General features: G+C 40.4%; 1 protein-coding gene across 1 annotated transcript in view; it reads right to left on the bottom strand.

The window, feature by feature from the left end:
• GTF3C3 (general transcription factor IIIC subunit 3) overlaps positions 1–20,464 on the bottom strand; it is a 701,049-nt gene that overhangs the window by 386,983 nt on the left and 293,602 nt on the right. Inside the window, exons 8-9 of the mRNA XM_044060620.1 lie at positions 11,273–11,339; positions 8,211–8,314 (exon numbers count right to left, since the gene is read on the bottom strand). Coding sequence (XP_043916555.1) covers positions 8,211–8,314; positions 11,273–11,339 — 171 coding nt within the window. The remainder of the gene's footprint in view (positions 1–8,210; positions 8,315–11,272; positions 11,340–20,464) is intronic.

Below are 20,464 nucleotides of genomic sequence, written 5' to 3'. Positions count from 1 at the left end.
AAAACCTGGTTCCCATGAATTATCACATTGATGGTAGTTCACTGAACACAGAAGGCATTATAAGAGATCTGGGAACACAGGTTGACAGCAACCACTCTTTTGACCACCACATTGCCACTGTGGTCAGAAAGTCCTTCTATGTGGGACATCTCATTACTAAGGGTTTGGTATCCAGGAAGAAAGAGGTCAGTGTCTCCCTCTACTCTTCCCTCATTAGCCCAGTCATCGAGTACAATGCCCCATTTGGCATGTACCTCACTAGACACCTGCAACAACTGGAGAGGCCGCAAAAGTTCCTCACAAAGAGGATCCTAGGCCTTAAATACTTGCCCTATATGGACAGACACAAAAACTCCAACTATACTCTGCCTCATATCACCTACTTAAAGGCGATCTCTGCTAGACTTACAAAGCCATGTCTGACCCAGCTCTGTTAGAAATGCTAAATCTAAAGAAATCCCAATCCCTCCACACCACACGTTCTAGAGACCTCTACCTCATTACCACAATCAACAGAACATGCTGGAGGGACAGGTTCATAACCCACAGACTGCCCATGCTATGGAATAGACTTCCCATACATGTCAAACAGAGCACCTCACTGGCCCTCTTCAACAGAAATCTTGATGAGTGGATGGGAAATAGAAAATTCACCCCAGGGATCACTCCAGTGGCTCTACTCGATGCAGGCACTGGGAACTAAGGTCAGGTGGCACGATGCCAGGGTAATCCTATGGGCTAGGCTTGTAAAGGCTCCAGGGCCATTAGCCTAGTACACACGCTTGTGAATCTAAGAAGATGTGTCTGAAGGGCCCAGAAGGGAAAATATAACAAAGGAGGGTAGATTTTTAAAGACATTTATAAAAATATTTGGCAAAGAAGATGTGAATTCAGTACTAAGAGTTTGGAGTGAATTTACATCTTATTCCCCAGGATACAAAGAAAAGGCTAGACAGAATTTACATTTCACAGGAACATGTGCATTTAACTGAAAGTCTTGATACACATCTAACTATTTCAGATCATGCGCCAATAATAACTAAAATAAAAACATAGGGTAAAGAAATAAAAATAAGACACTGATGCCTTCCCACCTATCTGTTGAAAAAAGAGGAATTTAAGGAATGGGTGGTGGAAATTATTCAGGAGCTACTACAGAAGACAAGAAATTCTTCTGAAAATATAGCTAGGAAGTGGGATAAAATTAAAGTAGCATTTAAAAATAGGGTGGAAATAAAAGAAAGGGAGAACTGGTTAAGAAGTAACAAGAATTATTTAGACGGATTGACAAATGTTAAGGAATTGCAGAGTAGGGGGACCTATTTAGACGGACTGACAAATGTTAAGGAATTGCAGAATAGGGGGAACTTCACACAACAAGGAGAGGAGCAACTGCAGAATGCTAAACAGAAAATAAGGGATTACCTCGATAATATGCATGAGTTTAGAAAGATTGCTGTTAAGCAACTGTTTTTTGATAACTCTTAGAGCACAAAAATGTTTAGCAAAACAACTCCGGCAACAAAAAGTAGAAAGGGCTGTTGCCAAGCTTAGGGATCCTACAACAAGGAAGATAAGAGATCCTCTAGAGGTATTAGAAATATTCCGGAAATTCTATGAAAGCCTGTATAAAGCAGGGAAATATAGAAATCGAGAAAAGGTACAAATGAAAATGTTTATGGAAGAATTAAATATACCAAGCTTAGAGGTAGATGAGGATCCATTACTAACAGTTAGGATAGGAGGAGGTGAGATAAAAATGGTTATGTATAACCAATCCAGAAGAAAGTCCCCAGGAATAGATGGTATTCCTCTGGAAGTCTGGAAGCTAGGAGGGAAAAAACTGATACAGATCTGGAAGGCTTTGTTACCAACACCCTGGAAGAAAGCTGTGGTAGCTGTACTACCTAAAGAGGGTAAAACCCATATGATCAAGCTTCATAAAGGCCCATTTCAATACTAAACCGTGATTATAAAAGTGTCTATAACAGCTATACAAATGACAGAACTGATGCCAAAATTGATAGATATGGATCAATGTGATTTTGTGTAGGGGAAGCAAACATATGACCACGTTAACTGAACATTGATGATCCACAGAGAAGCAGAATGTTAAGAAAATATCATTGTTATTGATGGGTGTTGTTGCAGAGAAAGAATTTGACAGAGTAAGCTGGGACTACATGAGCAGGAAATGGAAGCATTTACACTCCCTGATAAAATTATAAGGTTGATTAGAAGGATATACGAGGGAACAGAAGTGAAAATTAAAATGGGTAGATTTCTCTCTCATAATTTCTGCTTGAGCAGTGGAACCACACAGAGGTGTCTTCTTTCCCCTTTGTTATTTCTATTACATTTAGAACTACTGGCAAAGAAAATAAGGGACTCAGAAATTCAAGAATACAACTGGTACTGTAAGTCAAGAAAAGCTGGCTCTATTTGTAGATTATATTATTTTATACATGATAAAACCAAAAAAAGTCATTTCAGTGTTGTGTAACAGTTTGAGACAGTATCCACATGTGAATTGGTTCAGCAGCATCCATATTAATAGGGACATAATAAAATGAAGTACTTAGGAACACGGATTAAAAATGATTCCGGTGTGGCAGCTACGGATATGTGAGAAGAGACTAAACAAAAGATAACACAAAAACTAAGAAATTGAAAGTTCTGTTATATGGTTATGGCTAGTAAGATTCAGACAGTTAAAATTATTTTAGTCCCTTTAGTCTTATACACAGGTCAGTCATATTTTTATCAACCAGAGAAGTTGTGGATGGCAATTAATAAAGAGCTGAAGAATTTTATCTGGGAGGTGAAGACAGCAAGAGTTGAGTGGGATAAGCTGATTCTTCCAATAGAACATTTTGTACCCCTTTTGCTTTGCAGTTTTCATTGCATAGAATTTTAAAAGTGTTCCAGATTGTCCCTGATTAGTTGATAGCTATGCATGTGAACCGTATCAATTTCATCTGTATGACCTGCGTATCTAAAGCTTACAGAGCTTGCCTGAAAAATACTGAAGTGTCCACCGACTTTTCTGAAACCCGTTCAACAATAGTAGCCAGACATGCATAATAGGCATAGGATGACATTACAATATGTACTGTAGCTAGTTTATCGTTGGATTTTAAGTTGGTAGTCTCTGGCTCTTGCCGAATATGTGCCATTTTGAGTCCTATAAATGTGTGTTAAATTATAGTAGGTGGACATGAACTTAACAGTAAAGCACTTCACTGTGATTTACCATAGAAAGTGGATTCAGGAAGCCGTCAAAAGCTGGTGATAATTAATGAAAATGGTCTTGCAGGCCAGGTAGGTTTAGGCACCCAAAGTTGCAAGATGTTGGCAGTGGCTTTCCTGTTGAATTCTTTCCAAGCTACATTGGTTACTAGCAGGTAGCTAAATCTTTGCATGCGTGTTATAGCTGGAATTCTGTCTATGCGTTTTTCTATGGCACTTATTTATTAGGTTTTGTTAACTGGGTTATACCTCTCAACCGCATACTTTTCAGCTGTCCAGATTTTCACAGAAGGTCCACATTTTTGCTTCACAGTTTTGGCTCATGTCTCAAAATTGTGGCTATATGGCAAATCACTGGCAAATCATTGAGGTCTGAAGTCAGGAAATAATGGCAGATATAAGTTCCAGACTTCATATCCTTCAGAAAATTCATGATAATGCAAAACCTGTTAGCCTGTCAGTTTTCTAAGTTTGTAAGAGCAATATTTAAAAAAAAGTGTCCCTATTTTTGAGCCTTTATCCCCACATTATTTGCTCTAAAAGGTTGAGAAGTATGCTCAACAATACATATTTTCACTTAATGTCCAGATTTTCCCATATATTTTTGGTGTGTTCCTCAAAAATTGGTGTTTTTCTGGTAAAATCATTGAGGACTTAAGTCACTAAACAATGACAAACATTTCAGTTTCAGACTTCATATCTTTAAAAAATGATCGCTAACACAAAACCTGTTATTCTAGTAACTTTCTAAGTTTGTATGGGCAATATTTAAAATATGGCCATATTTTTGGGCTTTTATCTCCCCATTATTTCTGGCTTTGTCCAGACTTCATAGGCTATGAGGTTGATAGGTATGAACCAGGTAAGTCGCTTAGCCGCAAAACAAGTGTTTTATTTTGATTGGTGAAGTGATGGGAGCAGAAATGTATTTTGTGTGGCTGAGGTTTGGGTACTGGTCCCACTGAATAGTGTATTTCAGATACATGCTACATTAACAGCTGAGATATGATGTCATCAACTTTGGCTTTCAAGGATTGTAGAATGTCTCATCAACCTTCCAGGCTACTGTAAAGTTTTTTATTTATTTTTTATTTTACATTTGTTGACCGGGCTAGTCTAGCTGGAGAAAATTCCATTTTCAGTAGAGGCCCGGGGAGAAAAGCTCCATTTATTTGTTTTCCAGTTAATTCAGTGCCAGAAAAAAATGTTAGAAACAGCTTGAGAATGTTTGCCCCTAGGATGTAGAATTCAATCAGCCCAAACCTTGATTTTCTAGTTTCAAGTTCCTCATCTCATTAAATACAACACATGCCTCTCAACTGACCCTTATTTTGTAGAACGTCCCTAATTTTGACTAATATTTTTGTCCTGGAATTGGGATCTTTAGAAAAGGTTAGGAGCAAATTATATAGAAAAATGAGAATTGTGGCAACAATACATACAGGGCAGGAATGAGGTTTAACAGAAGGCAGGATATGAATGTGCTATGTAATGTTTGACTGACTATGACTGGGTAGACTATAAGTGATGTATAATGCTTGCAACTAAAATTATGTTAATATGGTTTATGATTGCTTGCAACTGAGATTATGTCAATATGGCTTGATTTCAAATGTATGACTGCCCAAGTCATAAACGATAATTTAATAAAGATTTCTTGTTTAAAAAAAAAAGAAACAAGGTACCGTTTTCAGAGATGCCTAGTAGAACAAATCTGATTCAACACCACAATTCAGACTATTCAAGACAGACTTCAGGATTCTGAGCCATGATAGCTTTAAACAAGCCCTGGGCAAAATTAACCCACTCCTTTTCCTTAGCTACTTTGGTGAAGGCTACATGCCTAGCCTTTTGTTTTTTTTTTTGTTTGTTTGTTTTTTTGGTATGATGTTCCCCCAGATGAGATGCAGAGGTTTGGAACAATGCTGTACTTCTGTTAAAGTACCCAAGATCTCCCATCTGTTCAAGGTACAAGCTGTAGTATACACCTTAAAACAAGCCAGATTAACAGTGAATGCTTCTGCAAGAGAACTAGGTACGCCAAGAGGTGAAGTGTTAGGGATGTATGACTGGAAAAGGAATGATGTGTGCCCACACCACAAATAAGGTCATTCTTAGGGTTAGCTGGTATTACAGGGGGGGGGGTTAACCCACCCTACTGCAACAACAAACCCTCCAAAATATGAACAGCTACACTGTATGTAAACAGACTGAATACTGAATGAGAAGATCAGTCAGCTAGGTCTACAAAGCAACCACAGGCTGCACAAGCGTTCTTCACACCGACTCTTCTAATTAAGGACACAGAGATGACAGGGCAGTATGACTGATAGAAAACTGCATGGTCACTTAATGTTCTATACAGACTGACCAATATATGCTTACAAGACATAACTGTAAGTAACTGAAACACAATACAACATTAAATAAAATAGCATTCACATAATTTCACCAAAATAAAATCAAGTGTGCCACAGGATGATCTCCCACCTTTTCTAAAGATCCCAATTCCAGGACAAAAATATTAGTCAAAATTAGGGACGTTCTACAAAATAAGCGTCAGTTGAGAGGCATGTGTTGTGTTTAATAATGCAGCAGGACAGACATATAAAGAAGCATTACAAAGAAAAATTGCCAAGAAGTTATTACTTCTGATGCCATTATCCTTGGCAATACCAGATTCAGTTTAGGCTGAGCAGGCCTTCACCCACTCAAACTCCCCATGGGATCTCTTCACAGTGGCAGACATCATTTTATTAAAAAAATAAAAAAAAAATAAAATGAAGTCCCAAACATTCAAGGATCCCTACTTTCCCCAACTTTAGAGCAACTTGGGGGGGGGCTGCCTCCCTTGCATCCCAGAACACAAGGATATTGTTCACCCAACACTTTTATATAACCACATCACACCTGCACCAACAATGGAAAAGGGGGAAGTCTTGACTGGGATATCTGCAGAAATGTCTTTTTAATAAAAAGACAAGCTCCTTTGACGGCTACTGCAGAAGCAACCCTGTCATTTTAGAACCTAGCAGGATAAATAGTGACACAAATGCAAATACAAGACTTAAGTCTTACTCTGGAAAATCACCAATGTTCAGTTCCATGTGGGCTGAACAGACACAGGAAGCGGTGCAGCGGTGGTGTATCAAGTACTTTAGTCACCCAGTTCTCCTTATCTTGCATAACAAAGACAAGCAATAGGTGAAAGCCAATGGACCCACACTCACATTTTCACAACATTTTTCCTTTTCTGTGCATTTACAGGTTCACAGGAAGTAATGGGCTAACTGCCCCTGCAGCTCATTTTAAGCGCAGTTGTTGTTTGTCTTTTTGGCTTTTGCCGGTTAGGGGTCGCCACAGTGGAACTCCGGTCTGCTAATGATTGGCAGTAGACTTTTTTATGATGCCAAGTTGCCAGCCCAACGCCCAACTTTCAGAGAAGGCACGCTCATTCACGCATGTCTTTCGGAGGCCACTCAACCGCGGGGAGGACATGCAGACTCCACACAGAAGGCACTCCAGCCGTGAATCGAACAGGAGAACCTCTTGCTGTGAGGTGCAGTCAACTTCCCTTTTTGTGCTCTAATTAACCTATCTCATTTGGTAGAGGTTGGCCTCACCCATCCTATGGTCAGTAATTATATATTACCCATAATGAGAATAACTGGGATCATACCATATATAATTTGGTGGACCCATGCATTGAATAAAGCATTTAGAAGCTGCCTCTGTCAATAAGTAGTAAAGGGGCAGTCTTGGAGTAAATATTTTGTATTCTATCCATAGATCCAAATTGTGCTTGACTGTGGATAAGACTATATCTGAAGAAGTCTTGTTGAAAGATGAAAGAGCTTAATAACTGTAATAGTGTTTTTATTTAAGGTTTTGGTTTCTGGTTGCACTAGACCATTTATTTGCGTTTCTTTTGTTTTGGTTATTTCTTTTCTTGATGATCTCCTTTATCAGTAATAATACCTTTTACCTTGATTAATCAGCATGTACCACCAAAAAGAACATCTGAAGAAAGACCAATAGTGTGTGAGTAACACAAATGGGCCAGGACATTAAAGGCAGCTTGACTGCAGCCTATTTTTGCACAAACTGTTAAGTATGGTATATTTCTACTTTAATATTGATATCTCAGGGTTATGAAGTAAAGACTCGGGCTCCTTTAATGTTGTAAGTTGCAATGAGGTAGCAAATTGAAATAAAAAGCAGAACATTACTGCCTTGCTCATTTCTGAAACCATTCTCCAGAATCTAGAGATTGCAAGCTGGTTTAGGTGGGAAAAGAATGAAAACCTGATAACAATGTTAACAGTACAAAGACAACACTGAGGCACAACAAAAGAACTTGGGCTACTACAGCTTGAAACATATTTTCAGATGACTTCAGGAAAACAAAAAAACATTTGACAAAGATGATTTACTAGAGGCTGAAAGACTGCAAGAGGAAACTAGGACATCCAGCAAAGAGGAGGATGGATTAGGTCAGAGATGACCTGCAACAGTCAGTCATGACTTTTGTAGAAGACAGCAGCACTGAATCCAGAGATTTGCTGAACCTGGACGTGACATCCTGATCCCATGTAGAAAAATGGGAAAAAGGGAGTTGATGATGAAACAGTGACTGCTTGTTCTGTAGAAGATATAAGGCCATGCCATAATGAAGCAGTACACACTTAACTGCATTTACTATATTTAATAACTTTAAGACAGACAACTTTTTAAAGCATTCTGAAAACAATGAACTAGGTAAACAAACAAGTAAAACAATGATCTGCATAATGTCTGTGTATGCAATATACTGTTACAATGGCGTGAGACACAGTAGAAAGTACATCGCCGATCAAAAAAATGGAAATGGGAAAGGCTACTGAAAAAAAAGTTAAAAATATGAAAATGAAAACAAAATAAAACCTGAAAGAAAAACACTTCCAATATTTCGCTTTACTTACTTCCACGGGATCTAAGATATGAAGATGAATAAGGCAAACCATCAGCTTAACTCGAATGTCAATCAAAACTCCATCTGGGATGCTGCAGATGACTCTCTCTTTCTCTAATGAGGGACAAATAAAAGATCCAGTCAATTCAAAATCATATGCCTCTAAATTGATTTTGAATAATGACAGTGAAATAACCTTTTATGACAGAACTATACAAGTCACCTGACCCATATCGATAACTCACTTAATGCTGTAGTTCTCAGTATACTTGCAAAGGAACCTGCACTGCATCACTGGTGTTTACATTTACTATAATCCTTTGGTTACACGTGCATAGAGTTAACACTGCTTCTAATACCTTGTGTTCTGCTGAACTCACCATACCATATTTTTACTCATAGGTCTTATTAAGATCAACTTTGTAAATTCAAACAATGTGAGACAGTCTATCCAAAAGAACATTCCCACAGACTCCCAAAATGATACTGAAGGGGGGCTGCCCTTCCAGGACCCTGTGCAACGGCTCCACCCCAACTTAAATATAATTGAAATCACTGCACCTGTGAAAAAGGAATGCAGTGTCTTCACTGAATCAGCAGCATTAAAATGGGAATAACAGAATTAGTCATCATAAAGCTGTGTGACTCCACACTTTTGTAACTTAAAAATTTCAAGTATTTATAAAGATGGCATTCCAAGGTTTATTTAAACATTAACAATGAAGTGAAAAAGGAAAAAAGGAAAGAAAACACCTACTTAAAACAATTATCCAAAATGTTCAAGCAAGAAAAAGATACTTACAAAAAAAAAAATTAGAAAAAATATTTTTAATATTAGAACTCAATACACAAATTCCACCTTTTAATTTAACATCAATCATCTTGTTGCCATGAATGCCAGCATTACTTTCTTTCACAGACCAGTAGCAAAATCATACAGAGTATTGGGGTCGGCTGTGTGACCCACAGGGATAAATCCTTGTTTGTCACCCAAATAATATAGGATCAACTAGAAACTGGGGCAGGGTGGGGTGCAGGAGCTAAGAAATTACGGTAAGATTAAGCAGACAATGCTAGCTCTCCTTGTCCATAGTGGGAGGTAGAATGACCTGCTGGAATGCCTGTACCTAATAGAAAGATGAATGGCGGGCATTGTATGAGCTGCATTACAGCTTGATCTACAAGTTGCTTGCCAGGTCATATACATGTCACTAGCAAGCAACCTGCATTCAAGACATAATGAAGTTCTGTTAGATTATCAGACAAGCGATATAAAATATTTGCTTGCCAAGCACACATCTGCTCAGCAGGATTTGTGAACTATGACGTGGTTCTTGACTCAATGATGTGAGCAAATGGCCACAGCTGTGAGGGGTTGCTAGCTGGCAGGCACTGGGTTAGCAAAAGTATTAAAAACATAACAAAATATTCAGCAACATGAGCAAGATGCTGCATCTAAAACAGATTTCATATTTTTTTGTTCCTTTTTCTGCATCGATTCTCCGCCATTGCCTAATGAACATCAGCCCTTCCATGGTCGACAGCCTGACACAAAACAGAGTCATTCAGACCGCCATCAGGGCTTTACTTGTTTAAACCTATTCCTCATTTAATAATCTACCTGACCTGCATCTTACAGTGCCCATTGATTGATACACATATCCAATTATGCACTGATGCTGGTTACAATGCTTCAGGATGCTTAGCAAGGAATACACAGCTGGTCATTGAACAATCTCTCATACAGACTTCCATCAGGTAGGTACCCTCTAGCCTGCCAAAGTGGACCATACCACTGGTGTCTCCCCAGGAAATGCAAGCAGAGATTGGCTACTTAACTCCAGACCACCCCAAACGTCAGACCTTTCACTGCCTGAGCAACTATTTTAACCCAGGTCCTGTAGATCTTAGTCAAGGCTTTATCCCCCTACACCACTATACTGAAAGTTTTGCATGATTTACGATCTGGCAAGCACAATCCCACCACTTAAACATATCTGGATGTGCCCACAAGCAACAGAAAAAAATTCTACTGAAGGAATGTACAATGCCAGTAAACAAACTGGCACATAACAGTATTTCACATAAAATAATCTATACAGCAAAGAAATGTACACCACATAGTACTTTCTGCTACAGTCATATGTTTCATTGTGGGAAAGCAAGGCAACTTTCTTTATCCTAACAACTTTCCTTACCTCTGGTGAGGGACAGCTGGTTAACAGATTGGCTTATTTGCATTATTCATATGTTTCTAAACCATATACACGCACTACTCCAGAAGACACTATTCAATCACATCCCAAACTGTAGCACAACCACTAAAAGCAATAAAGCAAAATCAGCATAAAACATTCTACAACAGTCAACAAAAGTAAGGTAAAAAATCAGTTAAAAAACGTAAAACACTGCTTACATAGGAAGACAGACTGTTGCAAGGTCATACATTACTAAACAAATTATAAAAAGACATATGCAGGCACACTGGGGAAAAGAAACAGAAATGTATCTATATATCTAAAGAAAAGGTGGTCAAGCATGCAGATATTTAAATAATTACAATATATTATCTGTATGCCTTAAGACTGCTGCTGATCATATGCCATTTGCAGATGATTGAGGCAGTTAGTGTTAAGGGTCATTAACACAAAATATTAACATGTGTGTCTGGGTGGGGACACTACATTGCAGTGGAGATGTAAAGAATGCTATGAGAAGCCATAGGGCATCCATCTGGGCTGGCAGGGCTGTTATCTGTGCATGCAGAGAATGTTAGCGAATAAGCAAGTGTGGTGAGGACACGTGGCAAGTGGACATTTCAGACAGTACTTACAATGTGTTGGGCTTCTTACATGTGCAAACCCTACTACAAGTAACAGCTCATAATCCAATTCCTCAGTGTTGACTGCCAGACTTTCAATAAGAACAAACTCCCTTACATACTCTCATACTAACAACAATACAGTTCATGCAGTCACATTTAACTAAGCATTAAAAAAACACAGCCACGCACTTTCGGTTAGCTAGTTAAAAGTGCATGGTGGAGATATCTGACTTTTCATTTAACCTTACCAGTAGTGTCATCTTCTGAATTAATTTTCTCTTTTTCCAATGTCACTCCAGAAAAGTCTGTAATAACCTAAAATATCAAGAGCTACATTAGTGGTAAACATCAACTGATTAGCATATATGACTGAAGATGCACAGAAAATTCGTCAGAAATCAAAACACTAACCTATGTGTTTTTAATACATTTCAAATCTCAGTAACAAATTCATCTGGAATACACAGTTCTGGAAATGCTGAAAATCATCACTTATGACATGAAGGCATAGTTTTTCTTCATATGTTACATGCAGTCTATTTTGTTTCACATTACTTCAGTACATACAATCTAAATGGGTAACAGCCCAATTACACTGAGGCCTGTACAGTGTAACGCAAGAAACAGAAATATAAGATAACAATGTAAAAGTATTAAACACAGTAAAGTAAAAAAAAAAAAAAACATGCAAACAAAATATCATACTATGCAAGCACTTCTAAGAGATACAGATTACATCTGCTGCACTACAGTTTCTCATCCACTGGAAAAGTACTAAGTAAACTTGCTACCCCGTTGAAATGCAGAATAGCAATGGTGAACCCTGTCCTACTCCTAAACTTACACACCCAATTTCTAACGATTGTAGAGAATGTGAATTGGTGGTCCAAGTGGCTTCATTCATAGCAACTCTTGGATGCTGCTCTTGGCAGATGTCTGATGATTCTTATAACAAACAGAATGCAATTCACCAGCTATTACAGTTAAAGGACTGATTTCACACAGGTCTACGTTCTCTGCATAACACAAACAATGCAAATAACTGTACGACTGTCTAATGTCCCCTGTTCTGTATATACAATCCATGACTTGCAAGTACACACCTATATAAAATGTAAAATCCCTCCCTTTTTTTATGATTCGGGATTAGAAGCTGGTAGCAGTATGGTCTGAATCAAAGACAAGTCTAACACCACATAAGTTATAAGAGAGATTTATTTTAGATCTTAATCTACCACATTGAAATAACCTGACATGCCCTACTCACATCAAGGTCTGATTTGCATTCATTTATTTTATGACAGTCCCTTTCTAGTTATGACCTAGTATAATAAGACAAAACAAGCTCTAAACAGGTTAACAATAACCTAGAGAAAGTAGGCAAAGGCAAACAGAAAAAGTGAAACACACTAAGCAATTACATAAAATGGAAAGGAAAAAGTTACTCTACCTACAGCTGTTTCACTACAAAATTAGACATGAAGTAATCCACAGCCAGGACAAAACCTAAGACCACCTGATCAAGTAAAATACTGCAGATTAAACTGCAGTACCAAAACAATAGCATTATGTCTTCTCTTGAACTTATTAATACTTACTGGTAGTTAATTAGGTGTCACACTCCTGAGCAACTGGACAGCAGCTGCCTAGAGACCTGGTAAGAGGCCTTGAATGTTAGCCTTGACTTCCGCGAAGTAGATGCCAAACAAGAGCAAGCTCAGCATGGAGCCCTGGAGTACTCTGCTGGTGACCAGACTCTTGATGGAGGTGGTGTCACCGATCTGGACTTCTTTGGTCCTGTCTGTGAGCCAGCCAGCAATCCAGTGAGTTATGTAAGCATTTAATCTTAGCTCAGACAGCTTGTTAACAATGTCTTAGTGGAGTACTATATCGAATGCCTTGGCCATTTCAAGATATGCAATATACACTGCATTACCCTTGTCCCTTGCCTTGGTGACACTTTCAAAAGAGTCTACCAGGTTAAGTAGGCATGATCTTCACTTAAAGCCAAATTAGGATGGGTCCAGCGCCTGCAGATTGCCAATGTCCTGGTTTATCATTTACTTGATAATTAATTCCATGGCTTTCTATATTAGGCTTGTTACACTGATGGGTATGTAGTTCCCCTCAGTCGGCTGATGGTCCACCCTGTGATGACCGTGCTCTTGGCTAGCAATCAAGGAGCCTCAATCCTCACCACTATCACCAGGGAGGTTGTCTCCTAGAAGAGGAAAGGATAACTAATACACACAGTAAAGTACAATTTCCTTTAAGTGCACACAGAGATCACAGTCAGTCTGGGGCTGGTTGCTCCCTTGCTCTCCAGGTCCCCAATAAGACTCCCCACTGGCACAGCTATAGGGTCCAGATCTCAGCCTAGCTGGCAAGCTCACCTCCAGTGCCCTCTCTGTCCAAACAGTGCTTCGTGTCCCTGCCCAGGTAGCTGACACACCACACACACTATGAGATAAGTATTTATATAACTTCACAGACACTCCTGGGAAAGGCTGACACAGATTCTCTAACTGTGCCCCTTTACACAGACTATAGGGTAGTAATTACTGCCACCACCAGCTAATATTATCAGCTACCCAAAGGCCCTTGAAAGGGTGTCCAATTATCACTGTGCAATCTTATTATCCAATTGGTAATGTGACTATTCAGTCTTAAGGCTTATTAGAGTGGTTTATTACAATAACCTCTATAAATATGCAATGTACTCTAGAGCCTATCTCTACACAAACCAGCCACAGGTAAAGGTTTTTTAAAATATTTAATAATAAATAATTAACACACAAGACAATACTACTACACCACAGAGATATCTAAGAGTTCCGTGATCACACAGAAACTTAAAACAATACAGTAGGACAGGTCTGATGTCAAAGAAAAACACAATCTAACTTTCTAATCTTTAGCTAATCTTAAAGGAAAACACAGTGCTATAATCTAACTTACATACATAAAGAGCATAGGCAGTACTGGGGTTGATGGTCCAAGACAAATGCTTTCAGTCTCTCACTGAACAATAGTTTTTAAAACACTAACAAACAGCTCTGCTAAGGCCCTCCCAAATTACATCATTTTGAAACTTAGGTTTTCCCAGTATTCACATTACATCATCTTGACACTTAGTCTGGACTTACCAGGCAAACAAACTGCATTATTTAGCAAGCTAACACCTGCTCAGGAAATACAACAATAAAAGACATTTCACATGTACACTCTAACAATTACTTAAGTTAAGACAACAGAAAGAATGTGTTCAGCCAGATGCTTCGGCACCATTTTTCAGATAATTGTAACTTCAAAGAACATTTGAAATGCTTGGCTTGATTTCCCTTACAGCAGATGCCAATGTTGCAACAATCTTGAAGTTCACATTTTACAGTGTTTTCTTTCATTTAAAAACACAAGCCTGTATTTTACATTTATTTATACAAATGATAGAATTATGTATCAAATTCTATTTGACTAGACTGGCAGCCTTCACCAATTTTTTCCCCAATCTTCACATCTCTTCCCCCCTGGAGAACTCAAGCTAGTTTTTCAAGTGACCCTTGAGAAACGCTGCTTGAGAGGGTTAGGTCAATCTGGGTGTACCTCACCCCATTCCCTGTCTTGAGAGCCCATCTGCATTGGCATTGCTACTCCCACTGTGGTGCTGCACTGACATATATGCTTGCAACTCCAGGTTCCATCTTAGCAATCTGGCATTTTGCTGACTGGCTCTGTTTAACCATATTAGAGAGGTGTGATCTGTCATAACAGTGAATTTTCTTCCATACAGATAAGGTTGAAGTTTCTGCAATGCCCATACTATAGCTAGACATTCCTTTTCTACAGCTGCATAGCATTCCTCCCTGGGTTGGAGCCTACGACTAAGGTAAACCACTGGGTGCTCTTCCCCCTCTGAAGAAATCTGGCTAAGTACAGCCCCCACCCCATGGTTCGAAGCATCCACTTGCACAACAAATTCTTTGCTGTAATCTGGACTGGCTAACACAGGGGGTCCTCCTAAAGTTTCTTTAAGCTCCTGAAATGCCTGCTCACATGCTGGGGTCCACACTACCTTATCCGGCCTGTTCTTCCTTGTCACATCTGTGAGGGGAGCAGCTATGGTACTATAACTGGTGACGAACGTTCTGTAGTACCCCTGCTGTCCCTAAGAATGCCCTCACCTGCTTTTTGGTAACAGGTGCAAGCCATGCCTGAATAGCTTTCACTTTGGCAGGTTCTAGCCTTATCTTACCACTCCCCACTAAATGTCCTAGGTAGGAGACCTCTGCCCTACCTACCTGACATTTGCTCGGCTTAATAGTCAACCCTGCCCTCTGTAGTCTGCCCAGTACCTCCCTGACATGCTGAAGGTGCTCTTGCCAGGAATGGCTGTAGATGGCAATATCATCTAGGTAAGCAAAGGGCAAACCCTCCTGCTCCTGCTAGGATATTATCCACCAGCCTCTGGAAAGTCACTGTGGCATTCTTCATCCCAAAGGGCATCTTTGTGAACTCGTACAAGCCAAAAGGAGTCACAAAGGCTGACTTCTCTCTAGCACTGGGAGTCAAAGGCATCTGCCAGTAACCCTTGATAAGATCAATCGTCGTAAGATACTTAGCCCCACCCAGCTGCTCTAGGTCCTCATCTGTCCTAGTCATGGGGTAAGCATCTGACTCTGTGACTATTTAGTATCCTGTAATCCACAGAGAAAGTACAGTTGTGTACACTTACCATAAATGTAGATGTTCAAGTGTATTCACTGTTGCAGTCATTACATTTGGGTTATCTGCTTGCAGGTAGCCTTCAGTCGGCCTGATTAACAGTCTTGGGTCCTGCATCGGTTGCTGTCCCTTCCTCCATGAGGTCAGGTCGTCAGGCGTATAAAACATGCAGCCGACACCATTACATCAGTTTTTCTTGCCCCAGATGTCAGGTGCCCCCCTAATGGAAAGCAATTAAATATAAAAGCACAAAGATATACCTCCAACAAAAAAGTAAATACACCAAAAAGGCTTTTAAGCATAGAAAATGAAAGTAGAGGTATAGCCAAAATAAGTTAGGGGGCTGGAGGGAGGGTAGCCAGTACTGCAACAGTGAATACACTCAAACATCTACATTTATGACAAGTGTACACAACTGTACTATGTTCTTAGTGTTTCACTGTTGCATTCATTACATTTGGGTAGATTCCCAAAGCTATGGTTGAGAGAAGGAATTTAGATAGCATTAGGGCCAGCTATAAGGCCCTGCAAGACTGTAGTGGCACAGCCAGCTAAGGATTTAAAAAAAATTGGCAAATGATAATGCTTGGTGAACGTATGTACAGAACTCCAGGTAGCAGCTTCTAGGATGTCCCTGGTAGGGACGCCTCTGAGTAAGACTGTAGAGGTAGATGCAGCCCTGGTGGAGTGAGGTCTCATCCCCTGGGGGATAGGTTTTCTATGGTGCTTATAGCAGAAATGAATGCAATGGCTTATCCATTTAGCAATGGTTTGCTTTGAAATAGCCTTACCCTCTGCCCCTGCAGCAAATGCCACCAGCAGTTGTTCAGATTTCCTTTGAGGTTTAGTCCTGTCCAAGTAGAATCTAAGTTGTCTGTGCACATCTAAGGAATGCAGTATCCGTTCCCCTTTATTCTGTGGATTGGAAAAGAAGGTTGGCAAATGAATGGACTGATTAAGAGCCACACTGGATACCACCTTGAGCATGAAGGATGGATTGGTTCTGAGGGACACCCTGTCTGCATGAAAGATGATGAAAGGTTCCACTGTCATAAGGGCCTGTAATTCAAATACCCTTCTAGCTGAAGTGATTGCTAAAAGGAAAGCTGTTTTCCAAGAAAGAAATTTTAAGTCTGCAGTAGCAGCTGGCTCGAAAGGAGGTAGAGTGAGTTTCTCCAAGACAAAGTTAAGGTCCCAGGCTGGGGTTGGAGCTCTCCTGGGTGGTCTCAAATTTTTGGCCCCTCTGAGGAACTGCTTGAGCAGTGGATGAGAGAAGAGGGGAGGTTCTGTGTTATAATGAGCTGAAATGGCTGAGGTGTGGATTTTAATGGAGGAAAAAGACAGGCCCTTGTGAAGCATCTCAGTTAAGTATTATAAAATATGAGGTAAATTGGGCGCTGCTGTGCTCATCCCCTTGAGATTGGTTCCAGGCACAGAATCTTTTCCATTTTTCAGCATAAGATTTTCTAGTACTAGGCCTCCTTGCCTCTAAAATGATATCCATCACAGGTTTGCTGAGGGATGGTAAAGGAGAGATTAAGTAATTAGCCAGGCTGCAAGGTTCAGTGTTAGAAGCTGAGGGTGCAGAATCTGGTTCTCCTGTTGAGACAGCAGGGAAGGAGACTGAGGCAGGTGCCATGGGGCCAACAGTGACACCTGCGCAGGAGGGGGTACCAGTGTTGGCATGGCCAGGCTGATGCAATCAAAATCATCCTTGGTTTGTCTTGTTTGATCTTTAGTAGTACTTTGGAGAGCAGAGGCAGAGGAGGAAAGGCATAAACTGATAGGTTTTTCCAGCTGAAGGACAGAGCATCCACTTTCCAAGCTTGTCTGTGGGGAGTCTTTGCACAAATTTTTTCTAATTGATAGTTCCAGGGGGAGGCAAAAAGGTCTATATCTGGGATCCTCCATTTGCTTGTTAACATGTTGAAAATCCTTGGTTCCAGTTTCCACTCATGTGGGTCCATGAGGGTTCTGCTTAGACCATCTGCCAGTGTATTTAGTTTTCCTGGCAGGAATTGAGCTTGTAGATGTACTTGGTAGCTCAAGGCTGTGTTCCACAATGCCATGGCTAGTCTGCAGAGGGGGTAGGAATGTGTTCCCCACTGCTTGTTTATGTACCACATAACAGTTGTGTTGTACAGCTTTATCATTAATTGTTCTGGAGGAATGTGGTCCTTGAAGGCTGTCACAGCATTCTGTACAGCTAACATTTGTTTATGATTGATGTGAAGGTGCATTTGAATTGGGATCCATTTGCCCTGGATGCACTTTCCTGCCAGGTGCGCCCCCCCCCCCCCCATGCACAGTCTGATGCATCTGTTGTTAGGGTTTGGGCAGCAGGGGGTAGTGTGAATGGTAGTCCCTTGTTTTGGTGGCAGGCCTCTGCCCACCAAAGGAACTCTAGGCATAGACAAGGAATGATAGGAATCATTGATTCTAGATCCTGAGAATGTTGACACCATAGGCTTTTTAGATACCATTGTAGTTTCCTCATATGCAGTCTTGCATATGGAATTAGAAGACTGCAGGAGGCCATGAACACCAAGGCTTGTAGTATTTGCCTTGCAGATAGCAAGGTTTTTTTGACCACTTGTTTGAAGTAAGTTGTCAAGTGAATTTGTTTCTCTGGTGTGAGGAAAACCATCTGGGAAGTTGTATTCAAGCTTGCTCCCAGGAATATAATTTGTTGACAGGATACCAGGTGTGATTTTTTTCGTTTATGGTGTACCCCAGAACAAGTTAGCACCCTCTGTACAAAAGCCAGATGATTCAAAAGTATGTCCTGGTTTTCTGCCTGAATTAGACAATCGTCCATGAATTGGTATATTTGAATATTTCTTTGCCTGCAAAATGCAGTGACTGGAGCTAGGCACTTTGTGAATACCCTGGGTGCAGTAGATAAGCCAAAGGGCAGTGCAGAGAACTGATAGTGAGTGTAGCCGGCTTTGAAGCATAGGTATCTTCTGCAAGATTCCCTGATTGGGATGTACAGGTATGCTTCCTTTAAATTTCGTGTTACCAACCAGGCATCTTTGCTTAGCATAGGAAGCAACTGATGAAGAGTCAGCATCTTGAATTTTGGAATCACCAAAAAGGTGTTTAGAGTAGGCAGGTCCAAGATAGGATGCTATTAATTGTCTTTTCTGGGTACCAGGAAAAATCTCTAGTAGAAACCTTGCCCCTTTTTCTCTTCTGGTACCAACTGAATAGCCCCTATGCTTAAGAGAGAGAGTACTTGCTTTTGTGCCTCTGCCCACTGCTTTGGAGGTAGATCCGGCCAACCCCTTGGAGTTGGTGACATGTGGAAGTGAAATCTGTATCCTTGGGACACTATATTTAAAACCCATTTGTCCTGGGTAATGAGTCCCCAGTTCTCTGCATGAAGTGCAATCTTTCCCCCCAAAGGGGCAGTCAGTTGAGAAGTACTTGGAAGTTTTAAAAAGAAGTCACTGAGACAGTTTACCATAGGGGGGAGTTTTATTACTCCCAAATTTGGAAGTGGAGGCCCCCCACTGCTTAGTCCTGTGCGTCCCCTGGGACTGAAGCCTGGGTGCTCTGCTGGATCTGGGTTTGGACTGAGAAAGTCTGGAAGAGGCAGGAAAGGACCAATTCTTAGAAGGCCAATGCCTACTAAATCTTGGAGGTTATACTTGTAAAAAGTCTTTAACAGTTTGCATAGATTTAGCATTTCCTCCATCTTTTTAAGAACTTCTTCTGCCTTGTTGCCAAACAGGTGGCCCTGATTTAAGGGAGCATCCAGTAATTTTGCTTTAACATTATCTGGCAAGGATTGCTCCTTAAGCCAAGCATGCCTTCTAAGTACAGATCCAGTTACCGCAGCCTTGCAAGATGCCTACAGTGAATCAAAACCACATTGCAATGTATGTTTACCAACTTGTTCAGCAGAATGCATAAAATCCTGTAAATCCTTATTTTCAGCACAATCAGGAGTCAACATAATTTTCCGTTTAAGCAATCCAATAATATGCAGCTGATACTTTAACATATGAAACTGGCAATTCAAGGCTCTAATGGCCAAAGTTGCAGAAGTGTATACCTTCTTACCCCATCTATCCAGCGCCCTGGAGTCTCTATCAGAGGGGGTTGGATTTTTGACAGTAGTAGCTTTAATGCCCTTGGGTCCCTGTGAAATGGTTTCAGGATCCGCAGTAGGATTTTTGAAAAGGAACTTGTGAGAGTCAGGAACCCTGTAATATCTATCAGGTTTTCTGGAAGCAGGAGGTAAAGAGTTAGGGGCCATGCTAGATTCTGAAAAGGCATCATCAACAATGTCGAGTACAGGGGGGATAGCTAAAGGCCTGTGCTGGGGCAGGAGTAAGAAATCCCTAAGCTTCTTTTTAAAATCAGAGAAATCCTGACTTTCCCAATGAAAAAGCTCGCTGAGAGTATGCAAGGTTTCACCAAAAGAGAAATCCTCTGGGGGGGAGAAGAGGGAATAGAGTCCTCAGCATCAGAATTCTCATAGGTAGATAAGGGTAAATCCTGGTCATCAGAAGAAACAGAAATTTCAGAATCCTGGTCAGAAGTATCATAAGCAAACTCGGTCCTAGGTCTCTTAGAGGGGGAAGGTTGGCTTCCCCTGATTAAAGTAATAAGGTCTTCAGTCATTCTTATCATTTGTTCTTTAGGCATAGAGGCCTGACCATGCGGTCTGGTCATCAGTTTTCTAGGCATGGTTCGAGTTTTAGGCCTTG

This window comes from Protopterus annectens, chromosome 2.part0 (genome assembly GCF_019279795.1).
Source record: "Protopterus annectens isolate FY-2018-M chromosome 2.part0, PAN1.0, whole genome shotgun sequence".
NCBI classification, from domain to species: domain Eukaryota; kingdom Metazoa; phylum Chordata; order Ceratodontiformes; family Protopteridae; genus Protopterus; species Protopterus annectens.
The sequence above is the reverse complement of the archived record's forward strand: the minus strand, read 5'-3'. Positions and strand labels throughout refer to the sequence as shown.